The sequence below is a fragment of the Gekko japonicus genome, unplaced genomic scaffold (genome assembly GCF_001447785.1).
Source record: "Gekko japonicus isolate JY-2015 unplaced genomic scaffold, Gekko_japonicus_V1.1 scaffold1973, whole genome shotgun sequence".
Taxonomy (NCBI): Eukaryota; Metazoa; Chordata; class Lepidosauria; order Squamata; family Gekkonidae; genus Gekko; species Gekko japonicus.
The window spans coordinates 120,919-141,401 of record NW_015164250.1 but is presented as its reverse complement, the minus strand read 5'-3'; the positions used below and the strand labels follow the sequence as shown (position 1 = coordinate 141,401).

Genomic DNA, 20,483 nt, shown 5'->3' with positions numbered 1-20,483 from the left:
AGGTACAGGTTTATAACCAGGGAGTGCCACTGGATCCAGGTCTCCTATTGGATAAACAGGTGGCAGTGGTGGCCAGGGGTGCCTTTCACCAGCTTTGACTGCTTAGCCAGCTGTGGCCCTTCCTGGGCCGAAAAGATCTTGCCACTGTGGTGCACGCCCTGATAACATCTAGATTAGATGACTGCAGTGTGCTGTACATGGGGGCTGCCCTTGAAGACTGTCTGGAAGCTGCAATTGCCACAGAATGGTGTGGCCAGAATGCTGACTAGAGTGCCTCACAGGGACCACATCACTCCAATTTTGTTCCATCTACACTGGCTCCCGGTATCAACCTTTAAAGTCCTATATGGCTTGGAGCCAGCATGACTTAAGGACTGCCTTCTCTCATATGAACCTACCCAATCAAGACTGATCAAGATAGACCAAGGGCCATATTCAGTATCCTTCATGTGCTTAAAAAAGCACAGAATTCTCCTGCTCGGTGCCTGGAGGTCTCTGGATTTAATAGCTGTCATCAGGGCCACATCCAGCCCTCACCTCAAATACGCAGTTCCAGGTAAAGAGCCGAGCCGAGAATTTGTACAGAGCTAGTTATAGAGCCTTAGAATTGGAATGGCCTTCGAAAACCCAACTACCTCTGCCCCCCTCCCAAGGACTGGACTATCAGCTAACTAGTATCCCCCTTCCAGTCCTGACTGCGTATTACTGAAAAACAGACGCACTGCCCAGAAGGCACGTGCAGAGCATATAGCTCCAGAAAACTCAAAGAAGTGAGCCAAGCCATCCGCACACCTTCATGAAAATGGAATAATGTAACTGCTTAGATGAAATCTTGCCTCACATACAACGACAGTGCTTAATGTGTAAATGGTCTTCGTCATCAAGGATATATGAAGGGTGGGCTCCAGGGGTCATTTTGTAGAAAAAGAGGTGCCGGAGCTCATTAGCATAACTCATTAGCATAAGTTATTTGCATGTGCCACACCCCCTGACATCACCGGAAGCGTGTCAGAAGGCAACACCCACCGCTCAGGCTCCACTGGACTGTTTTGGATTGCTAGCTATTGGGGGGGGGGAACGTGCAGATCTGTCCTCACAGAGGAGGGAGAGCTTGTACCTGAATAAAACTTGGTCTTAAAGGTGCCACTGGACTGTTTTGGACTGGGGGGCCGGGGGGGGGGGACTCTGCAACTTACCTGGCTGCTTCTTGCTCTGACGGAGGGCTGCTGGGAGCAGGGGGTGGGGCTTGTTGCATGTGCCCGCCCCCTGGGCTCTTTACTGCTGGAGCTCCGCTCCCGTGCACTCCTGCAGGAAATGACCCCTGGTGGGCTCTAAAAGTCAACATCTCTTGGGGCAAAAAAGGCATGTAATTTTTTTATTTTTAAAAAAAAGTTGTGACATATAGACTTGCAACTAGACATTTTGTTGCGGTGAGGAGCAGGCCATAAGGTTATAGGGGAGGAGGTGGTTAGGGTTACCTTGAAACAAGACATCTCAAAAGAAAAGCCCTCATAAATAATCTGTTTAAAGGTAGCTCGTGTGGGGTCGTTATTTCCTTTCTCTTAACAAGAGGCCTAAAAAGCTGACCAATCGCCTGGAATATCCTTGAGGAGCAGTGTTGCCAGCCTCAAGGTGGGGCTTGAAAATCTCCCAAAATTACAACTGCAGACAGGGGTCAATAGCCGTGGAGAATATTAAAACCATGTTTGTTTATCCACAGTTTAAAAATACCTCTCAAAGCACATGCAATATCAAAATATCTTATAGTTTTGTGCTATTTATTTTTGATATTGCATGTACTTTGAGAGGTATCCTTAAACAGTGGATGAATACATGAGGTTTTAATATTCTTTAGTAATTTTCATGGAAGTTGTACATTATATCTATATCTGTGATTCTCTGGCAGACTGTGAGAGATCTATTACCCTGCAGAAACTGGCTGCTTTGGAGGGTGGACTGTATGGTGCTATCTACCAAGGGTGTCCAACATACAGCCCCCGTGAGCCAGAACCGGCCTGCCCAGGGCTCTTATCCGGCCCATGTGCAACTGGCCGTTACATTTATTGCCAGAAGACAGAGGCTGTGCACTATATACTGTCCCAGTGCTAATGAGTAATCGTCAGTGGAAGTGGGAGGGTGAGCATCAGGGAGATACTTTAAGGCAGGGGTCATTTCCTGCAGGAGTGCACGGGAGCGGAGCTCCGGCAGTAAAGAGCCCAGGGGGCGGGCACATGCAACAAGCCCCACCCCCTGCTCCCAGCAGCCCTCAGTCAGAGCAAGAAGCAGCCAGGTAAGTTGCAGAGCTCCCCCCGGCCCCCCAGTCCAAAACAATCCAGTGGCACCTTTAAGACCAAGTTTTATTCAGGTACAAGCTCTCCCTCCTCTGCGAGGACAGATCTGCGCGTTCCCCTCCCCTCCAATAGCTAGCAATCCAAAACAGTCCAGTGGAGCCTGAGCGGTGGGTGTTGCCGTCTGACACACTTCCGGTGATGTCAGGGGTGTGTGGCGTATGCAACTGAGTTATGCTAATGAGTTATGCTAATAAGCTCCTGCACCTCTTTTTCTACGAAATGACCCCTGCTTTAAGGAAATTCCGTAGGAGTGTTAATGTCTAAAGCATGTTTGTATTTTGAGCAAATCATACCTGGCATCACATTTTATGGCATACATGGCCCGGCCTGACAAAGTGACATTTATGTCAGACCCGGCCTTCGTAACAAACAAGTTTGACACTCCTGCTGTATACCCTGCTGAAGCCCCTCCCCAAACCCCACCCTCCCCAGGCTCCGCCCCCCAACCACCAAGAATTCCACAGCCCAGAGTGGGCAGCCCTTCTGAGGAGGGAGGTCCCCAAAGTTATCTCTACAGCCCTGGTTACAAAGTTTATCTGGCATTAGAGGCATACATACCGGTGCCAATCCAGGGCACTCATACACGGTGTAATCCTCATTTTCTGACTCTGTGGAGAGCTGCTTTACTGCTTTCGGAGGATCTTTGCTGGACGGAGAGAAAGAGCAACAATGGTGTAAGTCAAAGGACCTCAGGAGATGGACTCCCAATGGAAAACCCTGGCGCCCTGGCAACTCCCCCACCCATTAAAGCCAGCAACCCCCAGTCTTCCTAAAATGCTCATTATGCTTCCCTTCGTTCCTACTGGATATATTGGGAGTTCCCGCGCACAGAGACTCTCATCTAAACAACCTTCTTGTTCCACCGTAAAACTGCTCCTGAACTGCAATACTTCGGGGGGGGGTGGGAGGATAAAACGGGAGTGCAGCAACCCACTACAGACTAACCGAATTCATTCCATTATAAGCTTTCATGAGTCAGAGCTCACTTCATCAGATGCGTCGAAGTGCTTATCCTTTGGATAGACAGATTTCTACTAAAAGCTGCAAACGGGCAGCTGGGAAGGGCGGGAGCAGTACAGAGAGGCCGATTTGGAACAAAACCCACTGAAGAGTGATAAATCCACTCAGAGAAGGGAAAGAACACTCTGAAGAGTTAATGTCGGGTGGAAGATCGCATCACCCCCGCTCCCCAAAAGCACAAGAGGGGGACGCTCGGCAAAACAACTGCAGCTAGAAATGCAAGAGGAACACATGAAGCTGCCTTATACTGAGTCAGACCCTGGGTCCATCAAAGTCAGTATTGTCTACTCAGACTGGCAGCGGCTCTCCAGGATCCCAGGCGGAGGTCTTTCACATCGCCTCCTGCCAGGTCCTTTAACTGGAGATGCTGGGGATTGAACCTGGGACCTTCTGCATGCCAAGCAGATGCTCTACCACTGAGCCACAGCAAACCCCCCCCCCCATCCTTCCAGCTGTCTGCTTTTCTTGTGTATGGAATTAATATGCCCTGACCTGGGTAGCCCAAGTTGGCCTGATTATGGCACATCTCAAAAAGTAAGCAGGGTCAGCCACGGCTAGTACTTGGATGGGAGACCACCAAGGAAGTCCAGGGTCACTATCCAGAGAGGCAGGCAATGGCAAACCACTTCATCTCTTGCCTTGAAAACCCTATGGTGTTGCCCTAAGTTAGCTATGAAGTTGATATACAAACAGAATTTCCCACTTAGTGAAGTCGGAGGTGGTAAAGCTCATAAACTGGTTTATGCCTGTGATGCACTGTGTCTAAATCAATGGTCCACCTAACCAAGTAGTGTCTCCTTAAAGAGGCGGCTGTTGCTCAGGATCCATGGCAAAGGTCTTTCCCAACCGTGTTATCTGACTTGACATCCCATGGATTGGATCCTGCCATCTGACAGCAGAAAGTGCTGATGACTGCAGATCTTTCCTGCATTGTTCTCCCCACAACACTCCTTTGAGAACACAGTGGCCAACCAGTTCCTTGGGATGGCCAACAACAGGGCACAGAGGCCGAAGAAGAAGAGAAGAAGAGATTGGATTTATACCCCGGCCCTTCACTTGGAGTCTCAGAGAGGCTTACAAACTCCTTTCCCTTTCCCCTCACCACAACAGACACCCTGTGAGTTGGGTGGGGCTGAGAGAACTCTGACAGAAACTGCTCTTTTTCAAGGACAGCTGTGCCAGAGCTTGTGACTGACCCAAGGTCACATCAGCAGGTGCAAGTGGAGGAGTGGGGAATCAAACCCGGTTCCCCCAGATTAGAGTCCGCACACTTAACCACTACACCAAACTGGCTCTTCCCCTGATCTTGGCTCTGGGATTCCGAGGTTTAGTGCCTTATCCATTGATAGATCTACCCTCCATGAACCTCTCTAATCCCTTTTTAAAGCTGATTATTCCTTCAGCCATCACTACACCCTCTGGCAACAAATTCCACATTTTAATCCCGCTCTGTGTAAAGTACTATTTCCTTTTGTCTGTCCTGAACCTACTGCCCATCAGCTTCTTTGGACGCCCTTGAGTCCCACCATTTTGGGAGAGGGAGAAAAAGTTCCGTTTGTCAGCTGTCTCCACCCCCTGGCACAATTTCATAAACCTCCCCTCACGTGCCCCCTTAGTCGTCTCTTTCCTAAACCGAGAAGTCCCAGGCTCTTCAGGCTTTCCTCCTAGGACTGAAAAATCCCAGGCCTTTTCTCACAGGGAAGGTGCTAATCAGCTTGGCTGCCCTCCTCTCTTCCGGCTCTGCAATCTTCGTTTTGAAATATGGCGGCCAGATCCAGAAATGTCTATTCCCAGGTGGTTTAGACTGAGAGGCTACACTAGGGACAGCAAAGGGAGCCAAACTGCCCCTTCTTCTTCTCAGGTAACTCTTCTGATAGACGAAAGGGGGGTGTCATTCCATCGCTGCTGTCAAGGCTGGCCCCAGGGTTTTTTGCACACTAGGCGAGGATACCTTCTGGCGCCCGCCCCCCCCGGTGCACCCCCAATTTTCAAACATAAATGCATTTTAAGAAGAATGAACAACACAAAATCTGAAAGGTTGTGAGGTTGGTGGGGCTGAGAGAGCTCTTTCGAGGACTGCCCTTGAGAGAACAGCTCTGAGAGAACTTGTGACTGAGCCACGGCCACGCCAGCAGCTGCATGTGGAGGAGGAGTGGGGGAATCCAACCCGGGTCACCCAGATTAGAGTCTGCGCTCCTAACCACTAATTCCTGGGGGTGGGGAGCCCAGTGGCTCCTGCTCCTCCAAGAGGAGGACGGCTGCGCTTCTGAGCGCACTGAAAGACCCGGCGGTGCACGGCAGTCACCCACCCGGTCAAGAAAGTTGCAGGGCTTTTGGTAGGGGAGCCAGGTGCCAGTTTGGTGCCCCTAAGGGCCGGCGCGCTCTAGGTGAGCGCCTAGTTCGCCTAGTGAGTGAGCCGGCCCTGGCTGCTGTGGCCTTCCAATCCATGTGAGTCTTTGCTGTCCCAAAAATTAACTTCCTCCATGGTCCGAAAGGACTGTTGGGAGGAGGAGAGCACAGGAAAGTTCTGCAGTCCTTGCGTCTGCAAACTGCAGGATTCAGCTCTTCCGCTAGGGATGCTCTGGACACTCCAGCATTGAGGTTTAAGGCTCTTCCCCATCTAGCGGCTGCTGGGCCACAGTCATACACCTCCCCTCCCACGGAGCGATCAGGAAAAGACCACTTACTCCTCACCGGTGAGAAGCTTCTTCTGATGCTGATAGTGGTGGACTTGGCAGGACTGAGCTAGTCTGGAGTCCATATACTGAGGAGAATCAGAGAGAAAAGTGTCAAGGGTGGGGGGGGAGGAACTCCATCACCTTCCCCATAACTGAGCAGCAAAAGCAATGGCAAAAACGCACTTACTGCACTGGGCTGATGGTACCGGTACTGGTTTCCCCGAGTGGCACTGTAGGCCATCTTCTGAGCCAAGCGTACTTCTTGCTGCAGCCTGGGGGAGAAAAAGTTATCATAAATTGTCAGGTCCCCACAGCAAACAACGTAGTACACACTTGCAAGAAGGTTTTACTTTATTGAAGCCATGAAGCACATGAACAGGGTCACTGTTCAGAATAACGAAAACCCAAAAGGCATGAAAGGTTAAAGCAAGTTCATAATCATAACAGCCAATAAACACGGTTCCCGCGCGCTGCCAAGAGGGCTCGCTCGCGCCTAAACCTTGGGAAAGCAACGGTTACCTAATTCTAAATAGATATGCTATTCCCACGGCTTCTGCTAATTAAAGTCAAAGCAAGCTCGTCTGCTTTTCCACCTGTGGCCTTGGCGAGATAGCGTTACATCAAAGCAGGACTGGCGTACTCTGAAAGGAATGTATGGCTACTGGTGAGATGTGCGCATGACCAGATAAACGCATCTACGCAGGGGGGGAAAGAACCAAAAGAAGAAATGAATGAACATATACATATAGAAAATAACCTTTGGCAGCTTGCTGACATAAATTTACACACAACCTCGAATTGCCATGTGGGTCTTGCACATGCCTGCAGTGGCATTGCAAGCTCTTGTTGAGCAGTGCCGCCACAGAGTTTTAATGTTTGTTTTTCAGATCAGAGGGGGTCACTGTGGTGGCTATGGGGTGAGAGAGAGGGAGAGGGAAGTGCCCACTGTGGAACGTCCAGTCCCCCACTCTGGCCTCTCCTATGGATTCTTTAGACACCCAGCCACCCACAGTCAGGTCAAAGAGGAAGATACAAGCTTTGATTACAGGGCTGGTAGCATTAGAACAAAGTTTGAGTCCAGTGGCACTTTTAAGACCAACAAAGTTTAATTCTTGGCATTGCTCCCTCTAAACTGTGCAGTCGTGTGAGCAAAAGTTCTGCTTTGTGAGCTACAGGCATTAAAGTTTTGAACGAGCAATTTGGCTACTGCATTAATTAGTTTTCTCTGAAGCCATCCTTCCTGAGCTAAGACAAAAATGTGTGAGCCGGAGGCTAAAGAACTGTGAGCTAGCTCACACTAACTCAGCTTAGAGGGAACACTGGTTCTGGGTATAAGCTTTTGTGTGCATGCACACTTCTCCAGATGTAAGCTTTGTGCTCCCTAAAGGTATCTTGTTTGGGAAGCGGCTAGACCAAGGCCGTAGTTGCTTATGAGGTAAGTAGGAATCGCTTGAAAGATAAGACACAGATGGAGATGAACAAATGTTTATTTCACAGAAATTAGAATACTGAATAGGGTAAATGTTTTGTGTGGGTTGCTTCTATAAATAAAGTGAAACTGGCTCTTCCCTTGCATAGTTTACAAGCTTTCCCCAAAGACGGTAACCACTTTGTAGGCGAGCCTCAGTGAATGTAAATAAACCCTGAGGGGAGATTTGATTCCCCTTCCTCCAGACAGGTTACCTCATCTGACTAATCTAATTCCACAACTGAGAGGATTCTTCCCAGGTTCCAGGTGGCTCTTTTAACACAGAGTTCCCCTCCATAGAACCTGTACACTTAAGTTACAAATCTAGGGCCCTTAACAGGTTGCGTATTTGAAAGAAGATTTCTTCCCTAAAGTAAAAGTAAAGGTTTCCCTTGCTCGAAAGCCAGTCGAATCCAACTCTAGGGATGCGGTGCTCATCTCTGTTTCCAAGCCGAAGAGCCAGCGCTGTCCGAAGACATTTCCATGGTCAAGTGGCCGGCATGACTAGATGCCGAGGTGCTTGGAACGCTGTTACCTTCCCACCGAAGCCGTACCTATTTATCTATCTGCAATTTCTTGCTTTCCAACTGCTAGGTTGGCAGGAGCTGGGACCAAAGACGGGAGCTCACTCCGTCACGCGGCACTCAGGTCTCGAACTGCTGAACTACCAACCTTCCGGTCTGCAGTTCAGCATCTTAACCACTGAGCCACCGCAGCCCCTTTTCTTCCCTAAAGCAACCCCAAGCCCTAACTAAAAGCCAAATAAAATCCTGGCTTAAGCTGACACTCTTAAAAAAGTTTTTCTTCCCACTTCTTAAACTGAGGCTGGCTCACCCCCTTCCATCCAGTGGTGTTCCAGAGGCTCTGGTTGGCTGACAATCACTGGGATTTGCATGAGGCCAAAATCACAAGGACCGGTTCAGAGCCCTGGAGAAGAGGCGGGACTTTGGGGGATGATTGCCACAGTCACACACACTCCTGGGGACAGATGATCTTCCTTTTGTGGCACTGATATTGCCAGACTTTTCCCAAGAACACGAGACTGGTACATTTGTCACAGCCTCGATAGCCCAAAGGAGCCCAGATTTGCTGGGTCACCCATGGTCAGTATGTGGATGAGAGACCACCAAGGAAGACAAGGATTGCTATGCACAGGAAGGCAATGGCAAGCCAACGCCGAACATCTTTTGCATTGAAAACCCCATGAGGTGTTGCCGTGAGTTGCCTGTGATTGGACGCTTTTTGATGATGTTGATGAATTGTCACCGTCTGATATTTGGCTGGTTGATGGTGTTCAGCAATTCGAGTTCTAGCCAAGTTCTTGGGAATTGCAGCGGTATCTTCACGGGATCCTTGCTGTCCCGAGCAACACTGTCTCCTGGAGCCGAGCTGGTCTTATTTACTCATTGCCCAGAATCTCCAGGTGTCTCTTGAGACTTCTAGGCACTGCTCCAAGGGCTCCAGTGACAACTGGCACAATGGTCACCCTTCTTCTCCCAGAGAAGTCTGCTCTAAGTCTGGAAGGAAGGTAATGGCAAATCACCTCTGCTTCTCATTTGCCTTGAAAGGCCCTTACTAGGGTCGCCATAAATTGGCTGCAATTTGACGGCACTTTACATATACAGGATAGGGATTAGAGTGGTATGGTATAGCCTGATCTCATCAGATCTCAGAAGCTAAGCAGGGTCGGTATTTGGATGGGGTTGATACAAGTCAGTTGTGACTTGGCACATAATATACACAGGGCAGCAATAGGTTCTATCCCGTTAAGCCTAGACTGCCTAGGATTGCAGCGCCTCCCTCCTAAACAATTCAACCAGATCTCTCACTCAGGTCTCCTAGAGGCTCAGATTACCCTCCCAATGTGCCTCCTGTCCACACACTTCTTTCTGTTTCTTGAGATGCTCCCTGAAAACACAACTGCTCCATGAAGCCTTCGGTTCTAACCTAGCATTCTCCTTTCTCATGGAAATGATACCCAAGTACTATTGAGATATATGTCTAGGCGATAAAGGTAGCAAGCAGTTACTAGATCAGTTTGATCTGTTTGACAGTCCTAGCTGTCATGCTAGTGATTAAGTGATTACAGCCAGGTGTTATACTAGCCGGTGTTCTCTATCAGGCATTGTTAGAGTAGGTAATTAATTCACCTTGTTAGTGATTGGCTGGGTTTAGTATATTAGCTTGATAAGCTAGGTGGGGACTTAGTCTCTCAAGCTAAGGCACGGTATGTTGTATGATAGCCTGTATATCTCTGTGTATATATTCACCATTATATCTATATAAACTTTCTATGCACCTTCATCACCAGTCGGTCTCCAGCTTCTTATTTACTACACCCAATAAGTACATGCAACTGAGGGCCAAAATACATGGGTATGTTTTCCCTGGATGCGTTCTTGGAGCAAACTGCTTCCCACGTGTGTGTGTGGGGGGGGGGGGGGGCTGATGTGAATCAGGACTGTGGTGAGCACACAGAAGGGGCTCCAGTCTTCTCTCTCATTCTTCCCTCCCCCAGCCTTGAATTAACTCTGGGGAGGCACTGTTTGCTTTGTTGGGGAAGCACTCATACACGTGCCTCCCACAACAGGGCATGTAACCAGGGATGTTTCAGGCTGGGGACAGGGTATCGTCCCCATTCAAATCGTGCCCTTGTGCCCTTGGGAACAGAGTTCCATGTTTGGAACTCTCAACATACAGCCATAAACAGACAGGACTCAAGGGCTTTGTAAGGGATAGTTACACTCGCCTGTATCATCCTCTGTTGAAATTTAGTCTGTAATCTCCTGAGAACTATCTTTTTGTTCATGTAATGGTGTTAAAAAAAAGAAGTCAGGTATGTTTTTGGTACTCTATAAGCCATGCCGGGGGTCAGCTTTCTGGAGGAGGTGTTGGCACGGGACTGAACCTGGCCCAGGCCTATAGTTAATAATCTATATGAAATTATTTCAATTTGAAATTATTTATATTTCCCAAAATGGCCTGCCATCACAACCTCTGATGTCAGTAATTGAAAAGTACACAAACGAAGAGTGATTTCAGCAAAGCTTACTTTATTCTATCCAAAACAAGATGACTTTGGCCGGCTCGCAGGCCGGCTTATATCCTCCGAGAAACTACCACCCAAAACACACCCCTACTTCCCTGTAGGTTATTTACAGTGACCGAGAGTCCCATAGGCTCTCGGCCGGGAACCTAGCCCCCTGATTGGAGCGGGCTAGGATCCGCATAGTCCATTGTCTCTTGGAGCGAAGCTCGACGTTTGTCTCTGGACTTGTCTGGACGGGATACATTACAGTAATGGTCCCTTGTCCTACCCATCTGTGAAGGCAAACCGTAATCCTCTTGATCCATTACTGACATCAGAGATTGTGTGGCAGGCTACAGGAAATAGATCTTTCAGTCCCATGATTCCACCAGTTTGTTAATCTTCCCCTCCCCTCCCCTCCTCTCTCTCTCTTGTTTCTTGACAGACAGTATTATCCACACTGAAGGCCCCCCTCCTCTTCTTATCTTTACAAAACAAACAAAACCAGCCTGTGCCTCCTCTGAACTTGCCAAGTTGCAACAAACCGGACTGGCTGAACTTGACAACCTGTGTAGCATCATGATGCTACTTGGTAGCTGGGAAGGGGGCATTGCCCTGGCTGGAAATCCCAGAGGAATCCCCACTGTTCCTCTGAAGTTTAGACCCCCCCCGCCGGGATCTGTTTCAGCCAAGGTTGCCAACCTCCAGGTGGTGGCTGGAGATCTCCTGGGAGACAGAGTTCATTTCACCTGGAGAAAACAGCGGCTTTGGAAGGTGGACTCTATGGCATTATACTCCATTGAAGTCCCTCCCCTCCCCAAACCTTGCCCTCCTCAGGCTCTACCCCAGCCCCAGTCTCCAGGTATTTCCTAACCCTAAGACTTTTAGTGTGAAGAGTGGTGCAAAAGTGTTCCCTTTAACACAGAAGAGGCTGACGCAGTTCCTACCTGTACCAGCAGATGGCAGCGACCACCAGCCCAGAGACCCCCGTGACTGTGCACATCACCACCAGAGCTGTAAAGGACCACAGTTAACTCTTTGAGTGCCAAACAGGAACAGGCAGGACTAGTCATCATTTCCCTAACGACACCTCTCCCCCTCCCCCCATGCCCCAGACCATGATTGCCAACTTCTTCCCGGAGTCCCTCATACTCACTGAGGGACACAGCTTTGTTCAGACTAGGAGACGGGGGCCGAGACCTTTGCTTAAAATCCACTTTCACACGCCTCGGGGGTGTGGTGGCTGAGACCGAGACCGGGGTGTCTTCGTATGACTCCGAGGAAGCTGGAGTGCTGCTCACGGCGTGGGAGGCAAGTGTAGGAAGAGAGGTTGGCAAAGTGGTGGGGGCACTTGGCGGTTCAAACAACACCCTGTCACCTGAAAAAGGGAAGGGTAGTGGTTAGATTTCCGTTTCCCTGAAACGTGGTCTGTTTTGTGGCCTACTGTGGTCTGGGGTACTCTGGAGCAACTAGGGTTGCCAGCCTCCAGGTGGGGCCTGGAGATCTCCCGCTTTTACAACTGACCTCCAGCTGACAGAGATAAGCTCCCCTGGAGAAAATGGCTGCTTCGGAGGGTGGACTCTATGGCACCGTACCATGCTGAGGCCCCTCCCCTCCCCTCCCCAAACCCCACCCTCTCCTGGGTCCACCCCCAAAGTCTCCAGGTATTTTCAAAACCAGACCTGGCAACCCTAGGAGCAACCATGGGCCCATCTTGTTAGTAGGGATGTGGGGTTTTTGGAGGGTGACTTTTCCGAATCATTCAGGGCCTGCTATAATGGATTTCAAAAAAGAACGTTCAAAAAAGAAATTGCCTGCACTTTCCTAATGTAAGCAGAACCAGGCACTAGAAGTGGTGGTTGTAATGTATTCAAAGCTGCCTTGAATGCAATGTGTGGAACATCTAATTGAAATGTAATGTTGAGCTTCATCCTGGGCTAGGATCCAAATACATCCAATCGAATTGCTAGCCCAGGAAGTAACAAGCCAATCACTTCAAGCAAGCTCCCTGAGTGGGAACGAATGTGATTGGACATTATCTCGGCAACCTCATAGGTTGATATGTGTACAGTGGGTGTGGCTATATTAGCCGGGAATGTTTAAAAGCAGGAGAGCTGCAATGTGAAAGCTGTTCTGGCTATCAGATGTTGATCCATGTTGGAGTTGTGTTCGAGTTGAAGAATAAAGTTGTGTTCTTGCTGAATCACTCTCTGACTGCTTTGTTAAGCAAGCGACTTAACAGTGGTGGAGGGGATGACTAGCATTCCTCAGCCCAGACCATTATGCCTTTCCTTGACCAAGGGGCAGATGCCCTGGTGGCATACAAAATCATGGTTCCCCGTTCCATTTTATCCTCACACTGACCACCCTGTGAGGTGGGCTGGGGCTGAGAAAGCATGACTGACTGGCCCAGGGCCACCCGGCATGCTTGACTGGCAGTGCAGGGATCTGAACCTGAGTCATCGAGAGCCCAGTCTGACTCTCTGACCCAGGGGTGGCAAACTCATTTGTTACGAGGGCCGGATCTGGCATAAATGTCACTTTGTCTGGCAGGGCCATGTCTCCCAGAAAAGATAATACCAGGTATGGGAGATATAAACTTTACAAGCCCAATTAACAAAATTATTTCTGACTCAAAACACAAAAATGTGCTTAAAATATTAACGTTCTCAGAGTATTTCCTTAGAGTATCTCCCTGATGCCCCGCCCTCCCACTTCCACCGCCCATTACTCATTAGCACCGGGACAGGGCTTTCATCTGGCAATAAAGGGAAGGGCCAGTTGCTCGCGGGCCAGATAAGAGCCCTGGAAGGGCCGGTTTTGGCCTACGGGCCATATGTTCAGCACCCCTGCTCTAGCCGTTACAGCACGCAGCTCTACTACAATATACAAAGAGGACATGTTGATTGCTCTGAATACCAGGAAGAGTGATGTCCACACTTGGGGGTCGCAAGCCCTTCTCATGCTTGGCGAGGAGGGAACGGATGAGACCCGGCAAGTCTTTGGGCCTCTTCTGGGTCTTTGTTTTACTTTCTGAAAGAAAAGTTATCAAAAGTTTACAATGACACCTTTTAAACATATTTATCCCTTTATTCAACTACGTTATTTCCAGCCCACCTTTCTCGCTTGGACTCAAGGCAGTTTGATGGATGGGAAATTCAATAAACAATGCAATAGTATTAGGGCTGTAGAATCAAGCAGAAGCCTAAAAACAGGGGTTGCCAGGCTCCAGGTAAGGCCTGGAAATCTCCCAGAATTACAACTAACTCCAGACTAGGGAGATAGTTCCCCTGGGGGAAGTGGCTGCTTTGGAGAGGAGACTCTACGGCATTATACTTTGCTGAGGCCCCTCCCCTCCTTAAACTGTTTTATTCCATTTTACGTTCACTCAGTTTTAAACAATAAACATGGAGGAGGAGGAGGAGGAGGAAGAGATTGGATTTATACCCTGCTCTTCACTCGGAGTCTCAGAGCGGCTTACAAACTCCTTTCCCTTCCCCTCCCCATAACAGACACCCTGTGAGGTAGGTGGGGCTGAGAGAGCTCTTTCCAGAACTGTCCTTGAGAGAACAGCTCTGACAGAACTTGTGACTGACCCAAGGTCATCCAGCAGCTGCAAGTGGAGGAGTGGGGGAATCAAACCCGGTTCTCCCAGGTTAGAGTCCGCGCACTTAACCACTACACCAAACTGTGTTGAATACAGTTGCCAACAGACCTGGAGGGAAATGTCCTGCTCATGGACAACTAAAACTTTTCATGGCATGGGGAGGTCAGTAGTGTCACCTGGTAGATAACATTCAATCCAACCTCTGTTTATTCATGTTATTTAGAGTCTGTCTTTCTCACCGGGACTCAAGGTGGATTGCACCATCAGTTAAAGGGACAAGATGTTTTTCTCGAGGCCTGCTGGCAATCCTGAATCCAAACACTTAATGTCACTTCAATAAGAAGTAGTCCCCGAATTTGGTACTTGAGAAAATTCAATACTACTCCCTTACATTCATTACTGTTATCTTCTACCACAGGGGGCACCACAGCACCCACCAATACCTGTCCTGGTGCCCACCAAGTGTTTTCAGAAAGTGGGTGGGACCAGGTGGGCTCCTGCCCAATGGGGCTTCTGATGGCCCATTTGAGATCTGACTGGCTGTAAAGATTAAAATCACGTTTCAGTGACAGCTGCCACTACAGTGTTAACTTTATTTCTCTCTCTCTCTGACTCTTCTTTCCCAGTGTATTTTTATCATTTACCCCTCTCATCCCCTGCACATGGGCTTCCCGGGTGGCCATTTTGTGCTTGCACCCATCACCCCGTGTCAGAATTCAAAATATAACCACAGGCTCAAAAAGGTTGGCTACCTCTGATCTACCAGTAGAAAAGAGCAAGAGCCCAACAGCACCTTAAAGACTAACAGAACATGTGGCAGGGTAGAAGCTTTCGTGAGTCACTGCTCACTTTTTCAGATAAAGGTGTCTGAAGAAGTGAGGAATGACTCCCGAAAGCTCCTACTCTGGCACGTATTTTGTTAGTCTTTAAGGTGCTGCTGGGCTCTTGCTCCTCTCTACTGCTGCAGACTAACATGAATGCCCATCTTGTCCTCATCTACCAGATTTAACAGAATGCCCCTTAGCACAAATATCCCCTGAACTCTTCGGCCTAGGAGCTCTTGCTCCCCCCCCCCAATACATTTTCGGAAATCGTATTTATTTTCACAGCGGGATCCACTTCCACCAATGTTTCGACCCTCAGAGGCCTTACCATGCTTAGGGGTTTTCTTCGGCACGCAGTTACCCTCAGCATCCTCCTCATAGTTATGGAAACAAGGGCCGCAGGTTGGGGCACCTTCGGGCCCACAGCCCAGTCGCCGGTGAAGGAGGCAGTTGAGCTTGTACCTGGCCGGGCAGAGGGGATCTGCAAAGGAAACAGCAAAAACTCCCTGCTGAGACCCCCCCCTTGCAACGGTTCTTGTTGTCCCCCCTCCAATCCATCCCTAAAGGAGCTTTCACCTACGCGAGCGCATCATTTAAAAACCACAACATTTTGGAGCGCGTGTGCTGCTTCCACACTTGTCGCACAGTCAGCTGTCTGCATCATCTTGGAGCATGCTCAGAATATACTGGCTCTAGCTAGAGGTCCCAGGAAGAAGACACTAAACAATTCCCATTCCAATTTAGAACAATCCATGAACACATGGTCAGCTTTGGGGGTCAGGCAGGCAAAGTCGTGAAGGCTAGTATCCGAGAGATGCTCGTCACAGAACACATGATGAAGCTGCCTTATGGTGATGGACTTATCGGCCCATCGGCCCATCCAGGTCTGTCTACTCTGACTGGCAGGGGCTGTCCAGGGTCTCAGCCAGTGATCCTTCACATCGCCTACTAACTGGTCTTTTAAACTGGAGATGCCCAGGATTGAAGCCGGGACCTTCTGCATACAATGCAGATGCTCATCCATTGAGCCACGGGCCCCTTCCCACAGCTCTGGCATGATAGAGGCTACTGAGTAACACTGCTCCTTTACAAGTTATTTTCTTTTTCCTGTCGGGAACAGCTGCAGGAAAGCGGAGTACAAATGCTCAGGTGCAAAACACTCACAATACAATTTAGAACAATTTTGAACGCTCGCTGAAAAGTGAGCACTTTTCCAAGAGGGCTGCCCACCATTTGCCAAGCGATCTCACATTACTCACTAGGACTGTTTTTTCTTTGTAAAGCGCTTTGGATGCTCTGAAGTGCTATATAAGTGTTGAATGTTATGCTTGGGCAGGGGGCTGCTTGCTCTCACACTGTCCGTGCAACACCCCCACATAGTACAAAGCTGCATCTAGATGCAACCTAGCCCCATATTAAAAACATGTATGTACAACGGCAAGGCTAGGTAAAGGTAAAGGTTTCCCTTGCTCGAAAGCCAGTTGAATCCGACTCTAGGGATGGGGTGCTCATCTTTGTTTCCAAGCCGAAGAGCCAGATCTGTCAGAAGATGTTTCCGTGGTAATGTGGCCGGCATGACTAAATGCCAAGGTGCACAGAACACTGTTATCTTTCCACCGAAGCGGTACCTATTTATCTACTTGCAATTTCTTGCTTTTGAATGGCTAGGTTGGCTACCCTTGTCTTTATCACTTTCGTTAGATTGCTACTGGCTGTGAATCAGAGGCTGATGGAGTATTGCTGTAAGTAAGTTGATTGACTTCACAGCTGACCTCTTGCAAAGCTCATCTTTAAGCAGTTTGCAAAGCAACACTTCACATCCACTTATTTAGAAAGCTTATCTAGTTTATTGTAACTCACCTGTAAAGGGAAACAAACTTCGGGTTAGAACAGATAAAAGGAAGTTCTTCTTCACCCAAAGAGTTATTAACACATGGAATTCACTGCCACAGGGGGTGGTGGCGGCTACAAGCATGGATGTCTTCAAAAGGGAATTAGATAAGCATATGGAGCAGAGGTCCATCAGTGGCTATTAGCCACAAGGTATAGATAGGGGCTCTGGGGCAAGTGATGCTCTGTCTTCTTGGTGCTTGGGGGGGGGGTCAACAGTGGGAGGGCTTCTAATGTTCTGGCCCCACTGGTGGACCTCCTAATGGCATTGGTATTTCTGGCCACTGTGTGACAGAATGTTGGACTGGATGGGCCTTTGGCCTGATCCAACATTGGCATCTCTTATGTGTTTATGTTCTTATGTTCTTTCAAGGAATTTTGACCCACAGTTCACCTCTTTTGCTAAGATTTTCTGGCTCCCCCCTCCCCCAACTTTTAACAGCAGCATAACATGCAGAAATTAAACAGGAGGAGCTTTGTTTCATTGAGAACATTTTTCATCCTGGCCTTCCTCTAAAGAATGTAGGGTGGCATACATCTTTCTCATCTCTTCCATTTTATCCTCACAACAACCCTGTGAGGATTGAACATGGGTCTCATCAGGGTCGCTTTCTGACTTTCTGGGGCCCTAGGCACTTTGGCCTTCATGGCCCCCTCCCACCATAATATCAATATTAAAAATTATTTTTGATATAACTTTAAATACTTCAACAGTTTTTCTTTCTGTTTTAGGCAAAACGTAATCGATTTTCATGGACCCTAAAATTCCATTGTATTCTGGTGTGAGAAAAAATATTAAAACATTTTCTTTGGCCCTAAAAGTTCATCCTCCCCCACCTTCTGATTTCATAAGCAATTAAAACATTTTTGTGGGCCCCTAAAAGTATCGTGGGCCCTGGACACTGTGCCTACTGCGCCTAAGTGATAAGTCAGCCCTGGGTCTTGTAGATCCAATTTATTTTCTGCATGGCAAGTTACCATTAAAGGTACAGGAGCAGGGTCAGAACAAAAGTTGGCAACCTTAGTTACCTCTACAACTGCCCCCTGCACAGAAACCAAAGACTCTTTCCTTATTCTCAACCTTCCTATTCCGTTTCTCTAACACCCAGTCTAGACTTCAAGTATCCCCCCAGCTGTTCAGGTTTAACCTGTCACCTGCTACTGGTTCTTAGATTAATTAGAATTTAGGACCTAATGCCTTGATAAAGCAAGAGCCAATCAACTTAGATCCAGCCAGTCTAATAGTCTTATCAGCCTCCTGACCAAAGACAGTTTATCTGACAGTAAATATGTTATTGATTACTTTTATTGGAAGCATACCCAGAGGTGGACTGAGCACTTCCCCAGTGGTAATGACATTTCTGAATAGGAGCCAGGGGCTGGACACAGGATTGCCACCTTCTGTTTATTACAGAATTCCGGCGCCCCTTCAACAGCTTTAGCTTGGGACTCTTGCTCTTTTGTAGCGCAAGCAAAGGGAGTCCATCGTTACCCCATGCCTGCAAGGGAAGTATTTGCCTGTTGAATTTCTGTCTGCCGCAAGGTTGTTAAAAGCGCAGGGATCCGGCCGGGGAGAAACGAGCGGCGTGGGCAGGCAACCCTGCTTCTTTCCGAAGGGTGGATTTAGGAAGTTGTGGCTTCCCTGGGCGTGGGAAGCGCCGCGTAGCAGCTTTTGCATCAACGGCAAGAAGCCAGATCCCTCTAAAATTCTCCGAAAAGAACCAGAGAGGTCTAGCGATTTCGATCCAGGGGAGACGGGGAAAGAAAAAAACTTTGTGAGGGGCAGGCAGGAGCCAAGAAGACTTCGTTTGAGCCAAGGTTCTGGGAACTGAGTCTCCAGAACAGATGGCAAGGTTGTCTCTGAGCAGGTACAGAGTGTTTCTCCAACCTCACCTTAATCCAGTCCGTACCGTATTTGGGATTCGGAGGAAGGGATCTCTGGTCAAAGGGGCTGGATTCGGAGCACCTTTGAGCTGCACCTAACCGGTGGTGGTGGGGGATCTGTTAAGTTAAGAGAAAAGGGGGCAGCCGGGAGGGAGGGGGCTGCTGGCAACTCGCTTGGCTTCCCTGGCACTGAAGCCGAATCTAGCCCGGGGCATAATATTTCCTCCTTCATCCTCTCCGTTTATTCCTTCATTGTTCCCTGATGTTTTTGCCGCCCCCCCCCCCCTATGAATTGAATATTCCCCTCCCAGGGTTTCTTCTTGCATTTTTCTCTCGCCCCGTTTTCTCCTTTCGTCGCCCCCTTTCATGCTCACAGCCCCCCCACACACTTGCACCGCCGATTCCGCATCTCCCTCTTCCCTCCCCCCGCCCCTCGACCAGATGCCCCCCTCACCTGCTTCCCAGTTGGCCCCCGTAGCTATCAGGACCGCGAAGAACCCCAGCCATCGTATCGCTCTGGCCAGCATCTCCTGTCAAAAAGGATGGACGGATCAGGTGTGTATGTGTGTGTGTGCGCGCGAGGGGGGTGAGTGGCGCCCCCTCCCAGCTCTAACGGGGGGGGGCTGTCCCCTTTGCAGCTGCTGGCACCCAGCCCAATGCGTGAGAAGACCTGGTGCTGGTGGGGATGGGGGAGGGACTGCGGATCTTTATGAATGAACCAAAGATGGGAGGGAGTACTGGGGGGGGGGGGGAGAGAGAGCGCAGGGATAGAGAAGGAGCTAGGGGGAAGGAGAGGGGGGAAAGTGCAGCCGGACCTTGAGTGCTTGACAGGGAGGAGAGAGATGGACGGATTGACTGGTAGATAACGGGAGAAATTGACAAGTTAATTGGAAAGGGAGATTGGGGCTTGGGTAGCTCGAAATAATGGATGTGACTAAATACATGGATCTGGCATGGCGGAGGGGAGGGAGATGTTTTGCACCCTGGTACAGTTTTTATACGCACGAATCTTGGTTTTAAAAAGATTGAACAAATGCTTTGCAGGTTCTTCAGTCCGAATTTTTGAAAAGCGGTCATGTTTTGTTTCTGAAAGTCAGGGTTCTTCCCTGATGATGATATTTTCTTTCTTTCTTTCTTTCTTTCTTTCTTTCTTTCTTTCTTTCTTTCTTTCTTTCTTTCTTTCTTTCTTTCTTTCTTTCTTTCTCCCCTAACTTCTGGAGTGTGGACAGGCATCGAACATACTCCCCCTTGCCTATGGGTGTAGTAAATGCAGCTTTGATCCAACAAATCACTTGTATTCTTACCATTTATTTATTTATGCTTCAGCAAAGGTGAGAGCAATCCTAAGCGGGTCAACTTAAAATCCTACTCATGTCTACTCAGTGCAAGCTTACTTCCAGGAAAGCATTACACTGCCTGTGTTTCTGCTCCATATAGCTACTGCTCCCCAGAGGTGGCTGCATCTGAATTCTGGGACAACAGAGGTCTGTACAATAATAAGCTGTTCCGGATATGCTGTTATTGACATACTGGAAAATGATTGCTTCTGATTCTAGGATGATCACATGAAGCTGCCAAGGTCAGTATTGACTGTACTGGACTAGCCGTGGCTCTCCAGTGTCTCAGGTAAAGGTCTTTCTAATCCATTTCTATGGAGGTGCTGGGGATTGGACTGGGGACCTTTTGCATGCAATTTTCTTAATTTATTGAAACCCCCCACCTTTCCCTTCTGA

General features: G+C 48.8%; 1 protein-coding gene across 1 annotated transcript in view; it reads right to left on the bottom strand.

Annotated features, from left to right (window-relative positions):
• LOC107108242 (neural proliferation differentiation and control protein 1-like) overlaps window positions 1-19,257 on the bottom strand; it is a 21,008-nt gene extending 1,751 nt beyond the window's left edge. The window contains exons 1-8 of the mRNA XM_015408654.1: window positions 19,205-19,257; window positions 15,305-15,438; window positions 13,465-13,578; window positions 11,702-11,923; window positions 11,493-11,559; window positions 6,237-6,321; window positions 6,059-6,135; window positions 2,910-2,997 (exon numbers count right to left, since the gene is read on the bottom strand). Of these exons, the coding sequence (XP_015264140.1) occupies window positions 2,910-2,997; window positions 6,059-6,135; window positions 6,237-6,321; window positions 11,493-11,559; window positions 11,702-11,923; window positions 13,465-13,578; window positions 15,305-15,438; window positions 19,205-19,257 (840 nt within the window). The remainder of the gene's footprint in view (window positions 1-2,909; window positions 2,998-6,058; window positions 6,136-6,236; window positions 6,322-11,492; window positions 11,560-11,701; window positions 11,924-13,464; window positions 13,579-15,304; window positions 15,439-19,204) is intronic.
• Window positions 19,258-20,483: the final 1,226 nt, after the last annotated feature.